Source organism: Protomyctophum bolini (assembly GCF_963924005.1).
Source record: "Protomyctophum bolini genome assembly, chromosome: 22".
NCBI classification, from domain to species: domain Eukaryota; kingdom Metazoa; phylum Chordata; class Actinopteri; order Myctophiformes; family Myctophidae; genus Protomyctophum; species Protomyctophum bolini.
Window position 1 is genome coordinate 22,801,971 of NC_137883.1, and position 20,631 is coordinate 22,822,601.

The window sequence follows — 20,631 nt, forward strand, 5'->3', positions numbered from 1 at the left end:
ATGTAATCACTCATTCTTCTTATTTCTAGTATTTGTCAGGTGTCCTGTATGGACATTTGACGCATGCCAGTACACAGACATACAAGCACACGTGATGTTCTTATTTGCAGTGCATGTATTGTAATGTAATTACAATACATGCATAAAGGTAGTGTAAGTGATATTGTTTTGTTAAAGTGATAAATAGTTCTATATTCTGATAGTACTCATTGCTAGTATAGACTGTCTGTTTAGCATCAGTAGTCTCCATCTCTCTCCAGCTGTTTAGTAACAGGAAATGCATTTTCAGATTGGGATACCAATTGTATCCAATCAGAGAGCCCACAGGATATAGATTAAGTGATGATGCCTTAGAGTATATATATATATGAAGGATAATACTGATGACAGAAATCAGACAAAATGGTAACTGGAACACTATAAAATTGAGGCTAATGAACCAGAAATACATCACTTGCCCTAAATATGGTTATAAACATGTTTTGACTTGAAACACAGACAAATGAACATTCATGGAGGAAGAGATCAACATTTATTATATCATTTTTCCAAAGTATAAGGTGTAGAACCATGTATGATCTGTGTTTGCAGAATATATCCCTTGTTGAGATAAACTTGAGCATCAAATGTTATGGGGCTCATTTGGTTAAATTATACCATCTCTGATACACCAAGCCACCTGCTTTAAACTACCAGTGTAAATTTGGGAAATTACTTTCAGATATGGACAAAAATGATATCGACTCCATTATGCTCATATTGGGGAGGATTTTGTATTTGGCTATGTCACAGATATGAATACAAATTTTTAAGAATATGGGATTAGAAATACGTCCCTCGTAATCTCCAGAGTGGGACCAGCGTGACACCTTCACCAGATGTATATAAATAAAAACATATGCTAAATTGCAAAATGATAAGATAAAGACACAAAATTAGGGTAAATTAAGATGAAGTCTATAATCATATTATAATGTATGTATAATATCACCAGTAACAGTATAATCTTTTCACACACGCAGTACACGCAGTACACACACACAGCCTCAGCGGAAGCCCCTCCCGGTTGTTGGGACTGGAGAGAGAGAGAGAGAGAGAGAGAGAGACCGAGAGACCGAGAGAAGAAACGAGTGGAGCGGAGGAGGAATTAACTTGACGTTTTTCAGGATACACGGATTTCACTTCCAAACCAAACCACCAGAAGAATCTACAAGAGAACCGAGACCTCTCCTTCGGAACCGACCGGTGAGTGAAGTCCCCCTCATAACGTCAGTTTTGGATCTCCACTGGTTTTCACTTCAGTTCGGACGGTTTCAGTGGAGTCAGGGGCCTGGTTTTTCGTCCCCCCCTCCCCTCCAGTCCTCCTACTTTCCTTCAGAGCCGACAACAAACCCAGGAAGGACGGGTCGGGCAGACGTTAAAGACCCCGATCATTCCCCAGTACCTGGATCGGGGTCTTTTAACGCAACGTCCCGTCTGACATGGGCCAATGGCGAACCCCCGGTTTCTCGAATGGTGGTGTTTAGTGGGAATGGGGAAAAAAGGCAGTGAATGCAGTGTTGGGAGGAGGGTGTGGATCTTATCCCAGGATAGCCTGTTCTCATCTTAAACTGGTCCGGTTCGTTGGACCCTCACTGGTCCTAACCATGTGTCAAGTAGATTAGAGGTGCTATTATTAACTAATAATGTCATTATAATTATCATCATTATTCATTATTATTATTATAGGGACCGATTCCCCGGCCGGGACCACCCGGATTTAGCAGGGAAGGCTAGCTTAGCATGGAAGCTAACTGGTTCCTAAAATAAAAACAAAGTTTTGTTAAACTTTACGGGTAAGAAAACACGGTGACTTGGCGTGAAAGAGGGGGTTTTAAAGAATTAAAACCAACAAACCGGTTTAACTTAAAGGGCAATATAACTTTATTTGACAACAACAAACAAACCTCGACCAACAGCATACTGTATTCCCGACGTGACATCACTGTGATGTCAGAGTATAAGAGAACATTTTTCCTCAGACTGACGTTACCAAACAAAAACACACTTTCTGTGAGAGAGAGAGAGAGAGAGAGGGGGGGGGGGGGGGGTAAGGTGAATTTGACACTTCTCCTTTCTGAATAATGTGAATATAATGTCAAGTTGTGCTGGTCTATACTTCTCTTCAGGTTTGTTGAAGTGTAGTAAGTTTGTTGATTGAACTGAACTATGCTCCAGTGGTTGGGATTCTGGTATGGACCAGAGCTAGGATTCTGGTAATGAACAGTGTTGTACTGCCAGTGCCAACTCTGCAATATGATTCCCTGCTAATAGCCTAATACCACTAATTTTCTTCTAAATAGTAAATACAATCTACTAAGTAAGGTGTGTGTGTCACATTTGATAAGTCAGTCATACAAATAACAACTTATATTGAGCAAACTATTATTAAATGTAACGTTTTTTTTAAAATAATCTCTCTGACAGGTCATCATGTTGTCAACTTGATGTGGGTGTGTGTGCGTGCCTGTGTGGTATATTAACATGTTTGTGTGTTATAAATTAGTGTCCAGTGTGTGTTAATGTATGTTTGTTAGCATGTATTAGTGCGTTGTGTGTGTGTGTGTGTAGTGTGTTGGGGTGTATGTATGTTGTGTCCATGATGGGGTTCGGTCGAGACCTACGCAACTCCCACGAAGGACTCCTGAAGCTTCAAGACTGGGAACTAAAGGTATTTTAAAGAATTGAAACTAACAAACCGGTTTAACTTAAAGGGTAATATAACAACAAACAAACCTCGACCAACAGCATGTATTCCCGACGTGACATCACTGTGTTGTCAGAGTATAAGAGAACATTCTATTACTACTTATAGTAACAGAACTACTACCAAAGACAAAATAAAAAGAAAGACATTCATACTTCCCTTCCCCTGCGTGAAGTAGGTGGCCACCGGAAGCAGGTTGGAGTCCATTTATTTGTAGGGGTGAATGAGAGCACAGCTTCTGAAATATTCTTTTGCCCCATGGTCACCAAACTCAATCGTCACAAGCAACAAGAATTTGTCTCTCAGGAGAAAATCAACTTTATTTATTATCAACCGTTCTCTGTCCCAGCAGCACACTCTTTCACAAGTAAACAGGACGTACGGTTCCCGAGATCTGCCGTCAGACGGAGACCATTTGTAGGATTTGTGTACCATTTTGCCTCTAGGCCCTAGAGGCAAAATGGTACACAAATCCTACAAATTTCCCAATTGGAGCCCCTAGAGTCTAGGGGCTCCAATTGGGAAATCAACTATCTTTGCTACTACTTATAGTAACCGTGACCTTTGACCGTAGCTGCAGAATGCTGAAACTGCTGTACTCACCATAAAGGTGCACTCTGTGCAATCAACATCATCAGTATGATGTCATATTGTAAATTTGTAATCCAAGTATGGAGTTCCACCAATCTCTGGAATCTGAGATTTCGAATTAATAAAATCTCGTCATTCTGGGATTAAGTTCCATGACCTGCCACCCGGTTTGAATGCTATCAATGCACTGAATGGGACATTATCACCTTTAATCAGACCATTGAATGGTCTCAGTAGCCGTCTGGTGACCTACCAAGATCTCAGTAGCTGCATTCTGTGCATTGATCACGGCTACTGTTTTGACAGTGACGGAGGGCGCCATCTCAAGCAAACTTGAGCAACGAGAGCCACCACCGAGCGAGCTAAAGCGAGCAAGTTGCCGTGGCGAAACCGACATTGCTAACCCTACCTCTAAACTTAACTCTAACCGCACGCGGAATCCATGGGTGAGCCTTAACCGGCCACGTATGTCGGACTAATGTATGCCCCCCCCAACAAAAAACAGCCGTGATTAACACACAGAATGCAGTTTCTGAGATCTTGGTAGGTCAGTAGACGGCTACTGAGACCATTATAAATGTGATAATTTCCCATTCAGTGCATTAATGGCATTCGAACCGGGAGTACCTACCGGTACATGCAAGACAGACACACACACACACACACAGACAGACACACACACACACACACACACACTAAAACATTATCCTGCCTTGAGCGTGCTAATAATACATTTTGTGTTTCCAGTTGTTGGAATCTGTGAAGCGTTTCATGACACTCCGAGTGAAGAGTGAAAAAGAGTACGCCTCCCTGCTGCTCAACATCTCGCAGCAGGCTGAACGCCACGACAACACTCCTCAGCTGGACTACGTCAGCACCGTCAGCAAGGTACGTGCTTCAATGATACCTCGTTAGTACAGTGGTTCTCAAAACCGATTTTGACAGCAAATTTAGATTTTAGTTAGTCTCTTGAATATTTCAGAACAGGCCAGCTCCATAAATGGACCCTGGGCCTGTCCAGAGCCCGGGCAGAGGTATTTTGTGGCGGTTCTGGTCTCTGGACAACCGTGGGTCATCACGCCTCTCTGTATTACATGCCTCTCTGTAGTTTATATATAGCTCATTGTGTATATTGCGTATAGCTTTTTTTCCTTTTTGGTCTCAGGTTTACAGTGTATTTTATAATGGCTGAGAGGCGTAGTGAGACCCGACGCGTAGCAGAGGGTCTTCAACCGCAAGCAAGTCATTAAAAACCACACCCGTGTGAAGTGAGGGGCGCTCTTATCATCGTACATCATCATACGTCATCTCATTCCGGCCAATCAGAATTTACGTCCTCGCCTTCGTCTTCAATGTTTGTGTTTACGCAATGTTTGTGTTTACACACATCCTCAAAGCTGGACATAGGAGGCCCTCAAAAAGCAATTGTTTCAATCAGACTATATCTTGAACTGCCCAAAGCAACAGCTAACAGCAATATCTTATACCCCTCAAATTATTTTGCTGTCCCTGTAGTGTGTCCTGCGTCAAACCTGTTTTCAGCGAGTGCTAGTCTGAAAAGCTTAGTTAGTAGTGCATTAACATAGATATTAATGCTTTGTAGAGTCAGTGCAAGAAATGTAGAATGTCTCATTCTCGGTTCCATTGCTCTCTCTCTCAGTCTTGGTGTCAGATCGTCCAGCAGACAGATCAGTTGAGTAAGATAATGAAGACTCATGCAGAGGACCTGAACTCCGGTCCACTCCATCGCCTCACCATGATGATCAAGGACAAACAGCAGCTGAAGAAGAGCTACCAGTGTCTTCATCAGCAGCTCGAGAGTGACCTGAACAAGGTGGGCTTTTATGGGGGAGTTTTACTTTTAGTGTTGAAGTTTTTTGTAGGCAAACCCACCTAGATTTGAACCTGGGGTCTCCCTGCATGAAAATGCAGTAAGTGTGGTCATTTTCTCATTTAATAGGGTACTAACTAGACGTGATGTTGACATCACCTCCTTATTTGCTGTTATGTTAGTTTCATTCTAGAATTTTGCAGTTTTTCAGTTTTTCCACTAACCACGGTTGTAATTTATGTAACTAGTCTACTCATAATGAGAATATTTATATTCGATTTTATTGGAATGAAGCTTCTGTTAATAATTGTATAATTATTACTTGTAGGTGACCAAGAGCGACTTGGAGAAGCTAAAAGTAACATATCGGCAACTGACGAAAGACACTGTCTGTGCTAAAGAAAAATACAGGGAAGCCATGGCTAAAGGTAATATGTCTGTTTTATCATTTTCTTTTTTGTCAGTATAGCACTTTGTTTTATACCTTGTTGATGACGCAGCACAACGAATAGAGGGTCACCAGTCCACTTTTCACAGTCAGTTTGCACTCTTCACACTCAGGCAGACAGACAGATACAGAGATCTCCATGTGGGACACAGACAGACAGTTAAAATGGGTGCTATCATAACAGGTATTGCATACTACAGAGATCTCCATATACAGTACAGTATGGGCACAAAACGGGTATTACTAGGTTCCCAAGTTGCAAGTCCCAGGTAGGCCGGTGGCCAACGGGCATGTACGGGTCTAGTTTAGTTTACCACTTGAAGCTTCCCTATTCTGGGGCAACCCTAGGATTCTGGTGGCCAACCACGAAATTGAGTGTCTCACACACACACACACACACACACACACACACACACACACACACACACACACACTCTCTCTCTCTCTCTCTGCACATGGATGATCCAGGTGCAGAGGTTGCTCCATAATATTTTGGTTAATGCTCCTGAAAAGAGTAAAAGTTTATTGTCGGTTTATTGTCATTGTTTATGTAAACTGTAAAACGTGTCCTGTAATGTAAGTCCATATGGGCTAGGCTTCTTCAGAAGCATGACACTTAAATATAGAATCGATCATCAATCAATCATTAAAGGTCAAATGTATAATCTTACAGGCCTATTTGTTAACGACACAACATGTGTTGTATCCAAACATGTCCAAATAATATTGTATTACAATCTACAAAAATACAATGTATCATAGCTGGAAAGTAATGGGTTATCTTAATCCATTTAGTTGGACTGAGGCCGATTCTAAAAACGCCTTCTAAATCCTGACCTAAATTTTCTGAAAAACTTAAATAAAATATTTATTCAAAAATCACAAAAAGTATCATGCTGCTATATACTGTACATACAGTAGCAACAAGAACCCCAAAAGTCTTAAAGGGTACTAAAAACACCAAAAGGTGTTTAAATAGGTTGAAGTATTTGGGCAATTTGGACATTAAGTATTAAAATAGCAAATCATATCACATAAGTTTTCATAACACAAATAAATCAGTTAGAATCAATATTAGCCTACATTCATTACTTTATAACCAGCTTGTCAGTTTAAAAAAATAGATTGTTGAAGTCAATATTACATTCCTTTATAACCAGTTTGTCAGTTTAAACAAAATACTGTGGCTATGTTCAGATTAACCTGTTGCAAATCAAAACATGACTTTAATGTCGGAAGAAAACATTGGTATAGTTATGTAATCCTAGTTATAATCCTACTCAGGTTAGCGAACACTGCTGCATTCAACTGCATGTGGCTTATTATAAAATCATTCTGCTATGATTTTCTTTTTCTTTTTTTAAAAAAATAACCGGTTTTGAAATGTGTGATGCATATCTAGAAAACGTGCTCCTCGGAGATGAATGTAAATAAGTAAAGCAATAAATTAATTAATTAAAAGGCAAGATAATGGATTGATAGAGTACTGGAATAACAGACGTCGTCTCCCTGTGGCAGGCAAGGAACCGGAGAAGGCGAAGGAGCGTTATGACAAAGCCACGACCAAACTCCACAACCTGCACAACCAGTACGTGATGGCTGTCCGGAATGCGCGCCTCCACCAGGACGAGTACCAGGAGCACACGCTGCCGCGCCTCCTCGACTCCCTCCAGAGGATGGAGGAGGACATGACCAGTGCGCTGTAAGGGGCGCTCACTACTACTTGTATAACATGTTCTTTTTAAATTGCACTCTTCTTTCGGTTAATTCCCAGGCAGGGTCGCCACAGTGGATCGTCTGTTTCCATCTGGTTTCACTTTTCTGTGTCTTCCTCTGCAACTCCTGCCACCTGCATGTCCTCTCTCACCGCATCCATGAACCTCCTCTTTGGCCGTCTCTCTTCTACTCTTAAATCTTGCCCCCTTTGAAAAAGGTTTTGGACACCCCTGATATAATGTGTGTGTGTTTGTGTTTATCTACAGGAAAGGCATACTGGAGGACTACAGTGACATCACCAGTCTGCTGACGGACGAAATCGTTAAAGTTCACAAAGAAATTAACACGTCAATCTACAGCATTGACTCTGTGACTGAGTATGAACAGTTTATAGAAGTACACAAGTAAGTACAATTATTACTTTTACTACTATACTATTGTTACTGCTACCGACAGATACATTATATACAGATAGTATATAATTTACCGGTAGTCAATTCCGTACTTCCGTACATACACTACTAGAAAACCCCTAAATCCGTACATATAACACTCACCTAAAGACGGTGAAATAACAGATTGAAATCCGTACATATTACACTGAAATCCTCCCCATAGACTGCAACCGGAAGGGTGCCGTCTCAAGGGAACTTGAGCAAGGAGAGCCACCACCGAGCGAGTTGTCGAACGTTGTGAAGTCCGATTGAGTCGACACAACCTTGTCCGAGTGGCAACATGATAGGCACAGAATTGCCAATCTGTGTTATTTCACCATCGGGCTCAATTTTGTACAGTATGGGCAGTTTTAATGAATTTAAAATATCTGTAGAATTAATTGCGAACGCAGTGAGCACTTACTATGAGACCTAGCAGATCATGTCTGTGTGTGTGTGTGTGTGTCTGTCTGTCCCGCTTTTGTGCCCATATATGGAGCTGAGTGATTTGTTTGTGATTGATGCAAGTGTCTGTCCCGCTGTTACGTCACCATGACTCAGCCATAACCATATAAGGAGTCCCCAAAGCAGCTATACTGTACGTCCAAAATCCAAATATGTACGAGCTGCGTTCGCTTCCCGCGTTTGCGCGTCTTACTTGTTTAAATGTAGATTGTATGTACATGATGTGTGTAGGCCTGTAGTGTAGACAGTTGTTAGTTTACAGTAGGTAATGTAATAATCATATGAAAAAAAACATTTTCACAGATGGGAACTGGCCAGATAGGAACTAAAGAACCAAGCAGACAAACACAATGCAGAAGGGGGAAGTAAACAGAGTCAGTACAGAGAGATTTGGAGAAGAGGGAATGAAAACAAGTAGTAGCCCATACTCAATGACCTTGTCTTTAAAAAAAAAAAATTACAGAGAGGGAATGCGTCGCAAACACACAGCACATTGTGAGCTTGCTGATGGCTATATTTGGGCCGTGACTGAAATCCAGGCCCTGTTAGTATTATTCCTACTATAGATGATAGTGTAGATCTCATGGTCTCCATGGACTCTGAGCGACGGGTTCAGTTGTAATTGCATAGTGGACCGTGTAGATCCCCCCCCCTACACACACACACACACGCACACGCACACACGCTTATGGATAGCTAGCCTCCTGAAGAACCACACCGTAAAAAATCCTAAGAATTTTTGGCTTTGGCTAGATGATAGTCCCATTGTCTGGAAAGGACTGGTAGTTGTAATTTAGATTCCATTGTCTGGAGGGACATGCCATGTAGTACTGGGAACTGAAAAAGGGTATGCAACATAATTGCCGGCGTGAAACGTTTCGTTTTTAACTTTGAACCCTGAGCCTCTTATGTTAAAGACATTAATTTTCATTTACTTTTCTTTTTTCTTTTCAGTTTTATGACCTCAATTACATTAAAAAAAAGCCTTTTAAGCTGCAATGGAAACAGGCAAAACATTGAAATCTGCTGGCAAATCCCATTGACATATATGGGATGTGAAGGCTGTGACATCACAAACAGAAGGAAAACAGAGCACTTGTTTGAGCCAGACCACAGAAAATCTACTGAATGTTAACAAATGTACTGCTTCTGACGGAAGGTTCCGCCAGTTGGAATCCAACCGGCAACTGCTTCTGGTGTAATGTTCTGTCTGATAAGCTTTATTATTGATATCAAACCGGATTGCGGATTTATTTTTTTTCCTGGCTTGGCCTTTCCTTATTTAGCGATCCTAGACCAAATTGCGCAACGGCGCTGCCGTTCACCTCCCTTTATACAGGCTGACTAAAAAGCTGAATAACTCGAAATCTACGGAGCTCTCCATGGTTTGGATAAAGCGTGCGATGTTCAGAGGTCTTTGCTGATTATCCGGTGGTCTAGATGGGAACATTGGCGCTTTCTAGAGCAAGGATGTCTTCATTTTAGCTCGCTAGCATTGACGCTATTTATTTAGCATCTAAGATGGCCGCCCAAACAGTCCAGTGTGTGTTACATTACAAACAGCTGCGGTTGGCTCTGCGTCCGCAGTAGATTAGTTAAAAGTTCAGATCTTTTTGGGTGCAATTGAGCTCAGAAAACTTAAAATATATTAAGAAAAATTACACAAACTTATTGTCATGTCACAATCCCATTAAGCTGAATAATCAACTGTTATAGAGTAGTAATTGACCGTTAATCCAACCATTGTCCTCCCTCCCTCAACAGGTCTCCGGAGATGTCAGAGCCCAGCGTGGAGTTCGACGCCTCCCTATTGGAGGAGACTGAAAACCTGCCAGCCAATGAGATCCTGTGGAACAACCTGACAGCTGACAGCCTGCAGGCCGTGTGAGTAAACGTCTGTTGTCTGCCCTTCGAGTAATAAATGCTCATTTTCACCGCATAGTTTCCACACAAAAAAGGTCCATCCTCTTTAACGCTTTAAGACCCGAGGCCAATTCTACAAATGCCTTCTAAATCAGTAGTTCTCATACTTTCACAATTTGTTTTGTAAACTGTTCATAGCAGATGTACAAGCTTGCAGCCCGACACAAAGTGACGCACTGTGAGCTTGTGATGATTCTGGATAACACAGACTTCATACTCGACACTGCACTTCCTTGGGGTGTCGGCAATTTACATTTTTGTGAAGGCCATTGGTTGAGTGGTTCTCAAAATATGTTAATTACAGAATGATGTACACACACACAACCGATTTCACACCCAACACTGCACTTTCATTTGGCTGACCATTTTTCGACACACACACACACGCACACACACACGCGCACGCGCGCGCGCACACACACACACACACACACACACACACACACACACACACACACACACCTTCAAAATAAAGGTTTGACTGAAAAACGCTGGTGATCTTGGAGGGAATTATCAATTAATACCTGCCAGTGACTTTAATATATATCCTAACAATAATTAATATAAAATAAAATAAAACAGGATTAATTTAATGGTTATCTTGGCTATATTTCAGGTTGAAGTCGACAGCCGAAGAATTAATGCTGATTCAGCAGACACTAAAGAGCAAGGAGGAGCTGGTCAGCGACCTGGAGGCCAAACTGGAGGAGTCGTCTAAAACCTGCCTTAAGAAATCAGAGTGGGTATATGTGCATGGATGCGTTTACAAAACAAACATTGAACTAAAGACAAACATTAAACCTGTGTAAAAAAGAGGATTTCTTCATCATCATTACATTTTCAGTCCTTTTTTTTAATGAGTAAAATGTAATTTTGAGTATGTTAATACAATATACATGTATACAATTGGGGTGGTTGTATTTTGTCTTCCTGCTCTTCTATTGAGATTGAGATCATGTCAAAGGTCATGTCTCACCTAGACACAGGATCTGACACCGATTTTGACCTGATGGTCAAGATTCAATTTATTTCCAGAGCAAGCAGGCAGGCTCTATTGGCTCAGCCGTAAAAATGTCAGCACTTGCGCAGGAAACTGGGGTAGAAGAGGAAAGTTACATAGTGCTTGCTTTAATATAATAAAATGTCACTCTTGTGATGAAGTTATTATTATAATAATAGACACGTTGTGATTGGCTCTCCCAGTGTGGTCCTGTTGCTCAGCCAGAAGCAGTCATTGGAGGAGCTCCGGCAGACCGTCCAATCACTGCGCTGCTCTGAAGCCAAACTCTCCAGCCAGAAGACCCTACTGGAGAACAAAATGGCCGACTCTGTCGTCGTCGTCAACTACGAAGACGACGCTCGCTCCGTTAACTCCATGGTAGTAGCAGTAGTAGCTCTAGACTAGTTTGAGTTGTAGAGGTAGAAATAGTTCTTGTATTTTGAAATCGATAAAACAAATTTAAGTATATTTCTAGAAGCAGTAGGTACTGCCTGTAGAAATCATAGCAGGTGTAGAATACATTGTGGGTAAAATATTTCTTGTGTGTTTTGCTTTTCAGGATAAAAGTCATAAAGTATCTAGCAAGTTTGATACATTGCGTCACTCCATCGCTGGAATTATCAGATCTCCTAAATCCATGTTGGGTTCGTCTTCGGTAAGCCTCAATGATCCATTTTTCCCCATCTCCGTCTATTGCTCTCCGACATCAAAATAATGTTGAATAATTGTTTCTCCACCCACCCTCTTCCTCCCTATTTCCCTTTCCCTCCCTACCCTCTCTCTCTCCTTCCCTCTTTCACTTTAAATTAAAGTTCTCAGTCGCCACGACTGATTTCAGTCATTTGGATTCCATAGAAGTCAGCGTGTCTTCTGTGAAAACATGCTGTGAACCGAAAATAGCAGATCTACAAGCTCATAAGCTTGTAGATGGGCTGGCTATTTTCGGTCATTAGCCTAATTATTTTAGGATGAAAGAGTATTTGAAGTGATAAAACTAGCAATAGAATGAATACAAGTTTAGAAGGATCTTCTAGAAATGGTGCTATGAATGGTCTCAGAAATGTCATAAATGCAACCTTAATGCCTCAAATCTGTGATTTCTTCAGCTGGTCGGCCTAAAACATCATTACATTTTCAGTCTTGAGATTTTATTTTGCTTTATTCCGCTCTCTCAGCAGTTCTTTGACGTCATTGCGACCAGCGAGCGTCCGCTGTCGGACCAGGAGTGGTACCACGGAGCCATCCCTCGCACAGAGGCTCAGGAGCTCCTCCGGCAGCAGGGAGACTTCCTGGTACGAGAGAGTCACGGAAAACCAGGGGAGTACGTGCTGTCGGTGTTCTCTGACGGTCAGAGGCGCCACTTCATCATCCAGTACGCCGATGTGAGTACTTGTACCGCTACGGTAGTAGTACTATTATAGTATTAGCTGTGATGGGTCGCTCGGCTTGCCCGGTCAAGTGCCTGCTCTCCACGGCGGTTGTGGGTTCGAATATCTATACTAGTGAGTGGCAACGTTGACGTCAGTGGGTGATGGGTATGGGGGGGGGGTTAGCGGCGGCCATATTGCTGGTCCGACACTACATGGTGACACTTTTTATTGACGGTGGATCAAGTGTTAGTATACAGTAACACTGTACACTAGTTTTTTGCCAACATAGTGAATGCAAAACTCGGGCTCAACATACCGTACAAGGACAAGCTGAACAATGAGGAAAAAGAGCGTTGCCTCAGTAAATCAGGGACATTGACGGACTCTACCCGTTTGAACACACTGACTGACTGACTGGACAGAAGATGATTTTCATCTGGTACCAACACTTACATGAGTACATCTGATGCAGTCCCTTATTGACTGAACGGGCTATTGCACATTTAATAGCTTCCATTGCGAACGCTAAGCCAGGCATACCGACTGGTTGAGAAAAGGGGGTAAAAAGTACACAATAAAGGTAGCTGTAATGGTATTACTAGCACTATTAGCAAGCAATTATACTAAAGTACAGTCTCTATTTCTACCCCTCTCTCTCTCTCTTTGTGTGTGAGACAGAATCAGTATCGGTTTGAAGGTACTGGATTTCCAACAATCCCGCAGTTGATAGAGCATCACTACACTTCCAAACATGTCATCACCAAGAAGTCTGGCGTGGTTCTACTCAACCCTGTTGTCAAGGTAACTTATTGATTTCATAGAGATATAACTTGTCATTGTTAATTGATACATTTAATAACGGTTCACATTTTGATTGTACAGGACAAGAAGTGGATCTTAAACCATGAGGATGTGATTCTAGGAGAACTGTTGGGGAAGGTTAGTAGTTCTAGTATTACTGGTTATTTTAACTCCTTGGACACCAGGGGCGGTAGATGCTTTATGTACAGTAGCAGGTGCCAGCCCAATTTGCAACATGAGCGAAGAGGAGGCAGCCATGTTGTTTTGGCTGAAAGTGAAATTACTCAAGCCCCTGGTCTGCCAACGAGGCATACTAGGCCTACTAATAAAATGTACATTTTGAATAGATTGATTCAAAGCCCCATCAACTTGGAGATGGGTGAACCGGAAGTGCAAAGATTTTAACATTTTTCCGGGGTTTTAGGACTCAATCCTGCAGTACTCTGTGCCCAACTACCATCAACAGGACGCCAAAAAACTACAGACAATTACCGCCACAGACGATCAATGATAGATTTTTAGCCGATGAGTGTCATTAGATTCTTAAGTCTTGTTGTCATATATTTGGTGATTAAACTCTGTCTGTCTGTCTGTCAGGGTAACTTTGGAGAGGTTTTTAAAGGGACATTACGGGATAAAACCCCAGTCGCTGTCAAAACCTGCAAAGAGGATTTACCGCAAGAGCTGAAAATCAAGTTTCTGTCGGAAGCCAGGCATGTAAAACTACATTTTTATTCTTATTGCCATTAAATCAGTTAAAATATAATGCTAATAAAACGATGTCTGACTTTGTTGTAGGATTCTGAAGCAATACGACCATGCAAATATTGTAAAGCTGATAGGAGTTTGTACCCAGAGACAGCCCATATATATTGTGATGGAACTAGTACCAGGTACTGTATGTTGGTAAATGTATTCATTCATTAATCTCATTATTAAAATTATATTGAAGAAATATATCCATCTCAATGTGGCTTCCTTGTGAAAGCATTTTTTCTTTTACTTCATTATCTTATTTTATGATCAATTCTAACTACGGTATTATCTTCTACTTTACCATCTTCATTCTTTTAGGAGGTGATTTCTTGTCATTTCTGAGGAAGAGAAAAGAGGACTTGAAAACCAAACAGCTGGTGAAGTTTGCATTGGACGCTGCTAATGGGATGGCATACCTGGAAAGTAACAACTGTATACACAGGTGAGTACTGGTGCTACTACTACTACTACTACTACTCATGGATTAAAGTTCTCAGTCGCCACAACTGATTTCAGTCATTTGGATTCAATAGAAGCCAGCATGTCTTCTATGGAAGCATGTTGCGCAGTGAAAATAGCCTATCTACGAGTTATTTTTCTGCCTATTCCTATTTTAGGTTGTGATTTTAAGATTAGAGCTTTTGAAGTGGTCAAACTAGCAACATGGTCAAAAGCCGTAGCGTTTACCCTAGCCTTGACTACCCTGCAGGCTTATGCAAAGGCTACATTTTAATTTAGATGGCACGTTCCAATCCAATACAATCCAACTTTATTCATGTTATGGAGCACATTTAAAACCAACAGAGTTAACCAAAGTGCTTTACAGAAAATGTCAAAGAGACCCAAATAAGAGTACAAGAAGCACATAAGTCAGAAATAAAAACACAAACTTAACATATGGACTCAAGCAACATAAATAAAACTCCTAAAAGTAAAACTCACTCTGGATTAAAAGCTTAGGACAAAAACAATGTTTTAAAACCAGAGTGAGTGTGCCTCAATGTTATTTAGACCGATGTCAGGTCATTGTTCTTGTTCATCCTATAATAATAATAATAATACATCAGGCAAAAGGCAAAAATATAGGTTGTCTAGTTTCAATATACAATATACAGCCTAGATTGTAAATTGTAAGCATCTTCCACAAAATCTTGATAATCTCAGATATTTCAAAGCAAGCAATCAAACTGTGATTTCTTCACCTGGTTTGCAGTATATACAGTATGTACGTAGAACTGCAGGAAGAATATTAGTAGAAAATCATGATTGTACATCAATATCATGTTACGGTAATTGTTTTGGAATCAGCGCTAGTGTGGGGGGGCTCCTTTCACACTGTTTCACAAATCGCACATTAGGTCATAAGCATTTTCAGTTGTGAGATTGTATTGTATTGTATTTTTGATTACTACAACTACTACAGTTGGTGGTGTGAATGGGAACTGAACACTCTACTGCTCCATCAGTCTGTACTTGTAATAGTATGGTTCAGTGCTAGTTTTACTAGATGTCATTCGTGCCATTAATGGGATTACTTATGCGTGTTTCTACAGAGACCTGGCAGCCAGGAACTGTCTGGTGAGTGATAACAACATGTTAAAGATCAGCGATTTTGGGATGAGTCGTCAGGAAGATGATGGCATCTATTCCTCTTCGGGATTGAAGCAGATTCCCATCAAGTGGACGGCGCCGGAGGCCTTGAATTATGGTAAGAAAATAAATAAATTAATAAGGGAATATATGTATTGGGGATGCCAAACGACTCATATGTGGCCAATCGACGAATCGAGGCCTAAAATCGACGTGTCGAACGACTTTTTTCCTTTTTTTCCCTCATTTTTATATTTTTGTTGTTGCTGCGCAGCAGTTGAGGAGAACTATGCATTCCTTTAAGCAACCCAACTTCTGCAGCTGCATCCATATGTTTAGAATTTGCATCAATGATCAAATCCCAATAATAAAAAATTAACTTTATTTTGTAAACTACTAAACTGAAGGAGCAGCGGCGCTATCGGCTAGTAGTCCCAACTCTGTGTCTGCAGCCTGTCACGAGCCCCGTAATGAACTGATACGGGACGCACGTTGTTCCGTATTTTAATGTCATGTCGGAGAATAAATACAGTATGAATGACGGCGCGATTTATTTGACAACTCTGTCCTGCTTTCTTCACGAGAAGAGAAGAGCGCTCACCGCTCAGAACAGAGAAGACCTGTGGCTGTCAGCTCAGCTCACTTTACGGCATGTTAGATGATATGTAAACCTGGGTCTGGGAAGCTCAGAGCTGCAGCCATTGGCTCATGATACGAGCACACGACCAATGGGACAGATCATTCAGTGTTGCTAAGATACCACCCCCCACCACACACACCCTTGGACGATGGGGTCCACAGCGGCACTGACAGGCGCAGCAGCACAGCACAAACACGTACCTCTCCCATTTGGAAAACATTTGAAACAGCAACGTTTATAACGTTTTACATTACAAAAAAAGTATAATACAAATAAAAACGATTTTTCGACTCATACGTTTTGAGTCGCGGGAGGCATGAGTCTATAATCGAGTCGATTTTCAACATTTTTCAACATCCCTAAGTATTCCCTCAACCTTACGTTCCCATTTCAACTATATTTAATTTGAACTTTCCCTTACTTGGGTAAATTGTGAATGAAGCCCAGTCAAATGTAGCCTGTTGGACACTACTGACACTGCTGATTGTATTGACTGACCGTCTGACCATATAGCTGACCATTCACTCTAACATAGCCTTTCACAGCCTTTATGTTTATGCTGTTTCACATGGCAGAGGTTGTGTATGTGAGCACAGATTGCATATCGTTTTTTTTTTTTTTCTTTTAGAAACATGTTGTCACCAACCAGCCCTGGCGACGTTTCAAATGTTATGACATGAGTCAAACCGTTACTTAAGTTGGTAATTACATGTTTATTTGGCCTTAAAAGCCCTTGACAGCTTTCTTTGTCTTCTCCTTTCTTTTCTGACAACCCTATTTATGTACAGGTCTGGCATAGCTTGGACGTTCACTCCAGCATCAGTAGAGTTCAATAACACAGTGGTTCCCAAAGTGGGGTCCGGGGACCCCCAGGGGTCCTTGAGGGAGTTCCAGGGTATCCTCAGCTAAATGATAGTTAGGAACCAAATGCATCCTTGTGGGTCTGTAACTCAGAGTGTACAAAACGGGTCCATTTGGTTACATTTGTGCACTCAGAGTTAAATTATCTTTGATTTTACAATATACATTGGGGTGCCAGAGATAGAAATGCCATTAAATACGGGACCGTAGCCTAATTCAGGTCAAACCGGGGGCCCTTGAAATTAAAATGGTTGAAAATCACTGCTAGAGCCGTTAAAGTCTTCTCTTATGGGGGATCTTGGCATATATTTTCAAATGGGGGGCTAATGAGTATCATTTTGGGGTTCCTTGACATGAAAAAGTTTGAGAACCACTGCAATAACAGATCATACACATGCACCTGTGATTGCACCAGGAGTGTCAAAATGTTTTTCACACAACTGGGACATAATTCTTGAAAGGTTCGCAGGGACTTGCCCCCAATCCAACCCTTGATGCTGAGTGTCAAGCGGGGAGGCACTGGGTCCCATTTTTAGAGTCTTTGGTATGACCCGGACGGGGATTGAACCCCGACCTCCCAGTCTCAGGGCGGACACTCTAACCACAAGGGCACTGAGCTGGCACTGATCCAGGAGCACCTTTGAACTATTTTAACATTATGGATGTATACAGTACGTTTCCGGTGAGCACCATTTTTTATTTGTTGTTTTTCAGGGAGATACAGTTCAGAAAGTGACGTTTGGAGTTACGGAATCCTTCTGTGGGAGACCTTCAGCCTGGGGGTGTGTCCTTACCCGGGAATGACAAATCAGCAAGCCCGTGAGCAGGTGGAAAAAGGTAGCAACAATAATATATACTCTGATTTATATAGTGCTGTTTTTGTACTCAAAGGTACTTTAGATTCTTTGTTGTGCTAATAGCGCAGTTAGGAACACATCATTGCCATTTGCTAGTTACTTGTTTGACCCCTCCCACTGTCACATGGCCCCATCCCCTGTCCTGTTCTCAGGTTACAGGATGTCCTGTCCTCAGCGTTGTCCGGACGACGTCTTCAAGCTGATGACCCGCTGTTGGGATTACAAGCCTGAGAACAGATCCAACTTCTCTGAAATTCAGAAAGACCTGGCTGCTGTTAAGAAGAAATGAACGGACAGCTGGTTTACTGCCTTTGATATTATGACTGACCGACTGACCGACCGACGACTTATTGTTTGACTAGTTAACAAATCAACTGACTTCCTGACCAGCTAACTGGCTAGCTAAATGTTGGCCCGACCTTTTGCTAAATGTGCCATTAGCGTTGTTGCCAAGGACTACATTCCCAGCCCAAAGAACTACAAGTAGGCCATTTTGGAAGAGGAGTGATAATGGACACTATGACACACATATATATATATATATATATATATATATATATATATATGCTGAGTCATCGAACAACACTACATTTCCCATCATCCATCAGTGATTCATAGTCTGGTAGTCACAGTATTACGTGACCTTCCAACTCACTTGAACATGTTCATTTGGTGAGAGCCAAGTGAGGCTCCTCTGTTCACCGTTGCCGGGTAGAATAGATAAATGCGAGCTCTGCCCCTGGAAAAAAATAAGTATTTTAATAATGAAGGGTGTGTATTTATTAACGTTGTAGCGTTCAAATTCCTTTGTAAAGTTGACTGCTTTTAAACACTATTTTGGGGGCGACTTTCCTGTGACGAGGTGCTACTTTTTATTATTGCATGTCTGTCCTACATACCTCCTGTACCAGTACTATCAACAAAAACACCACCTGTACTTCTACTGCAGTAGTACTTTCAACAGTAAATGTACTAGTACAGTACTCAGTAGCACTATCTACAGTAGTACTTTGAACAACACCTGTACTAGTCCTGTAATGGCACTATCAACAGCGACTGTATTAGTGTAATATGAACATTTACTGTAATATTAGGGACTGTGTCCACACAAATTGTTATTTTTTGAGCTGCCAGCCTCCCTTCTGACATGCATTTCTATGGTAGAGACTCGCTGATGCGCTCCTCTTCCCAGCGCCCTGGCATCACACTACAGCGCTCTCGGCATCTGGTGTTTTTGGGGGCGCAGCGCCCTGGGCGCTTCAAACGGACAATAGTTCAACTTTTGGCGAGGAGCACAGCTCTTTTGATCCTCCTGGCTGTGTCTGACACGCCGGTTGTTTACGACCCGACATTGAACCGTTATCACAACTATGAGAAGTCAATTTTACCGTTTCAGCTAAGCTATTTGTGCCGATGACGCAGATGACATTCAAGCACAGCAACGGTTCATCCGTGTCAATAAACACTGCATGCGAGCGCTGTGGACATGATCTCCAAAAGCACCTCAAACGCTTTGTGGGACTGAACACGGCCCCTTATACTGTAGTTGGCACTTTCAACAACTGTTGTTGTAGTTCTATAAACATTAGTACTTGCAATAGTAACTACTAGTGCTGCAATAGTATTAGTAACTACTAGTGCTGCAATAGTACAATTAACTGTAAAGGTAGCTGTGCTAGTACTTCAGTAGTACTAGTAACAGTAACTGCTTGTACTGCTGTAGTACTATTAACAATGAAGGTCCTTACACTGGGAGCATGTATTATGTTCGATTAATTTGCATTACTTCAAACTGCTGTTTGTGTCATGAGTACATAAACACACAACGCAAATATTACATGGCGATAGAGCGAAGTGATTCATTTTCCAAACAAGGGGCGAATAAAAGCAACCAGCATAAACAAATTAATAGTTTGAATGTGAAATATTCAGTCACATTTTCGTATTGTTTGTTCGTCTCGCTCCAGGTGTTTAAGGACCTTAACTGTACGATTAACAGTAAAGGTAGCTGACTAGCTGTACTAGCACTGCAGAATTACTATCAACAGTACCTCCATACACTACTACTGCAATAGTACCATCAACAAGTTTGGTAACAATCATGGTGGAATTATTTTTGATATGAACTCTGAAGCCTAGTTGTGGAATGGATCTCTGACCTTTACAACATACAGGAAGTACTGGTATCACATTTTGTAAATACTTGTACATGTTTTCAATGTTTCATGGTTTTTATGTTTTGTTTTTTAATGTTTTTTTCCAAAACACTAATCGCTGTCAAAATGTCAATGTCTTTGTATCAAACACATTTACTCATAAATGCATTTATATATGTGACTGGCTCTCTTTTCTCCATTATAAACCAAAGTGTATTCTTGCCAATATCAACCATCTTGCTCGTTCACCTCAAAGTGCTCTAATGAAAGCAACTTATATCACCAACCAATATACCTGCATGTATATGAATTATGAAATGCATTTGAAACCAACTAATTGATTTAGTTGATTTCATTGCACACAGATAAATAGGTTATTCTATTGTTTTTAATGGCATGTCTTACTGTAACAGGTGGTCAATCAAGTGCTGCCAGAGACCACAACA

At 41.3% G+C, this 20,631-nt stretch overlaps 1 protein-coding gene across 1 annotated transcript; it reads left to right on the forward strand.

Moving 5' to 3' along the window:
- Positions 1-1,092: 1,092 nt before the first annotated feature.
- Positions 1,093-20,360, forward strand: fer (fer (fps/fes related) tyrosine kinase). The gene is made up of 20 exons (XM_080755404.1): positions 1,093-1,245; positions 2,467-2,710; positions 4,085-4,225; positions 4,998-5,171; positions 5,497-5,596; positions 7,135-7,318; positions 7,599-7,736; positions 9,996-10,115; positions 10,771-10,893; positions 11,358-11,532; positions 11,714-11,809; positions 12,330-12,536; positions 13,203-13,325; positions 13,407-13,463; positions 13,923-14,038; positions 14,124-14,218; positions 14,400-14,523; positions 15,635-15,789; positions 17,887-18,009; positions 18,182-20,360. The coding sequence occupies exons 2-20, from the start codon at positions 2,624-2,626 to the stop codon at positions 18,316-18,318; spliced, it is 2,475 nt and encodes an 824-aa protein (XP_080611530.1). The 5' UTR covers positions 1,093-1,245; positions 2,467-2,623; the 3' UTR covers positions 18,319-20,360.
- The last annotated feature ends 271 nt before the right edge of the window (positions 20,361-20,631 follow it).

Coding starts and splice junctions, on each gene's coding strand:
- fer (XM_080755404.1), top strand. CDS start 2,624: ATGTATGTTGTGTCCATGATGGGGTTCGGTCGAGACCTACGCAACTCC. Junction 4,226..4,997: donor ACGTCAGCACCGTCAGCAAG/GTACGTGCTTCA, acceptor TCTCTCTCTCAG/TCTTGGTGTCAGATCGTCCA. Junction 11,810..12,329: donor CCATGTTGGGTTCGTCTTCG/GTAAGCCTCAAT, acceptor CCGCTCTCTCAG/CAGTTCTTTGACGTCATTGC.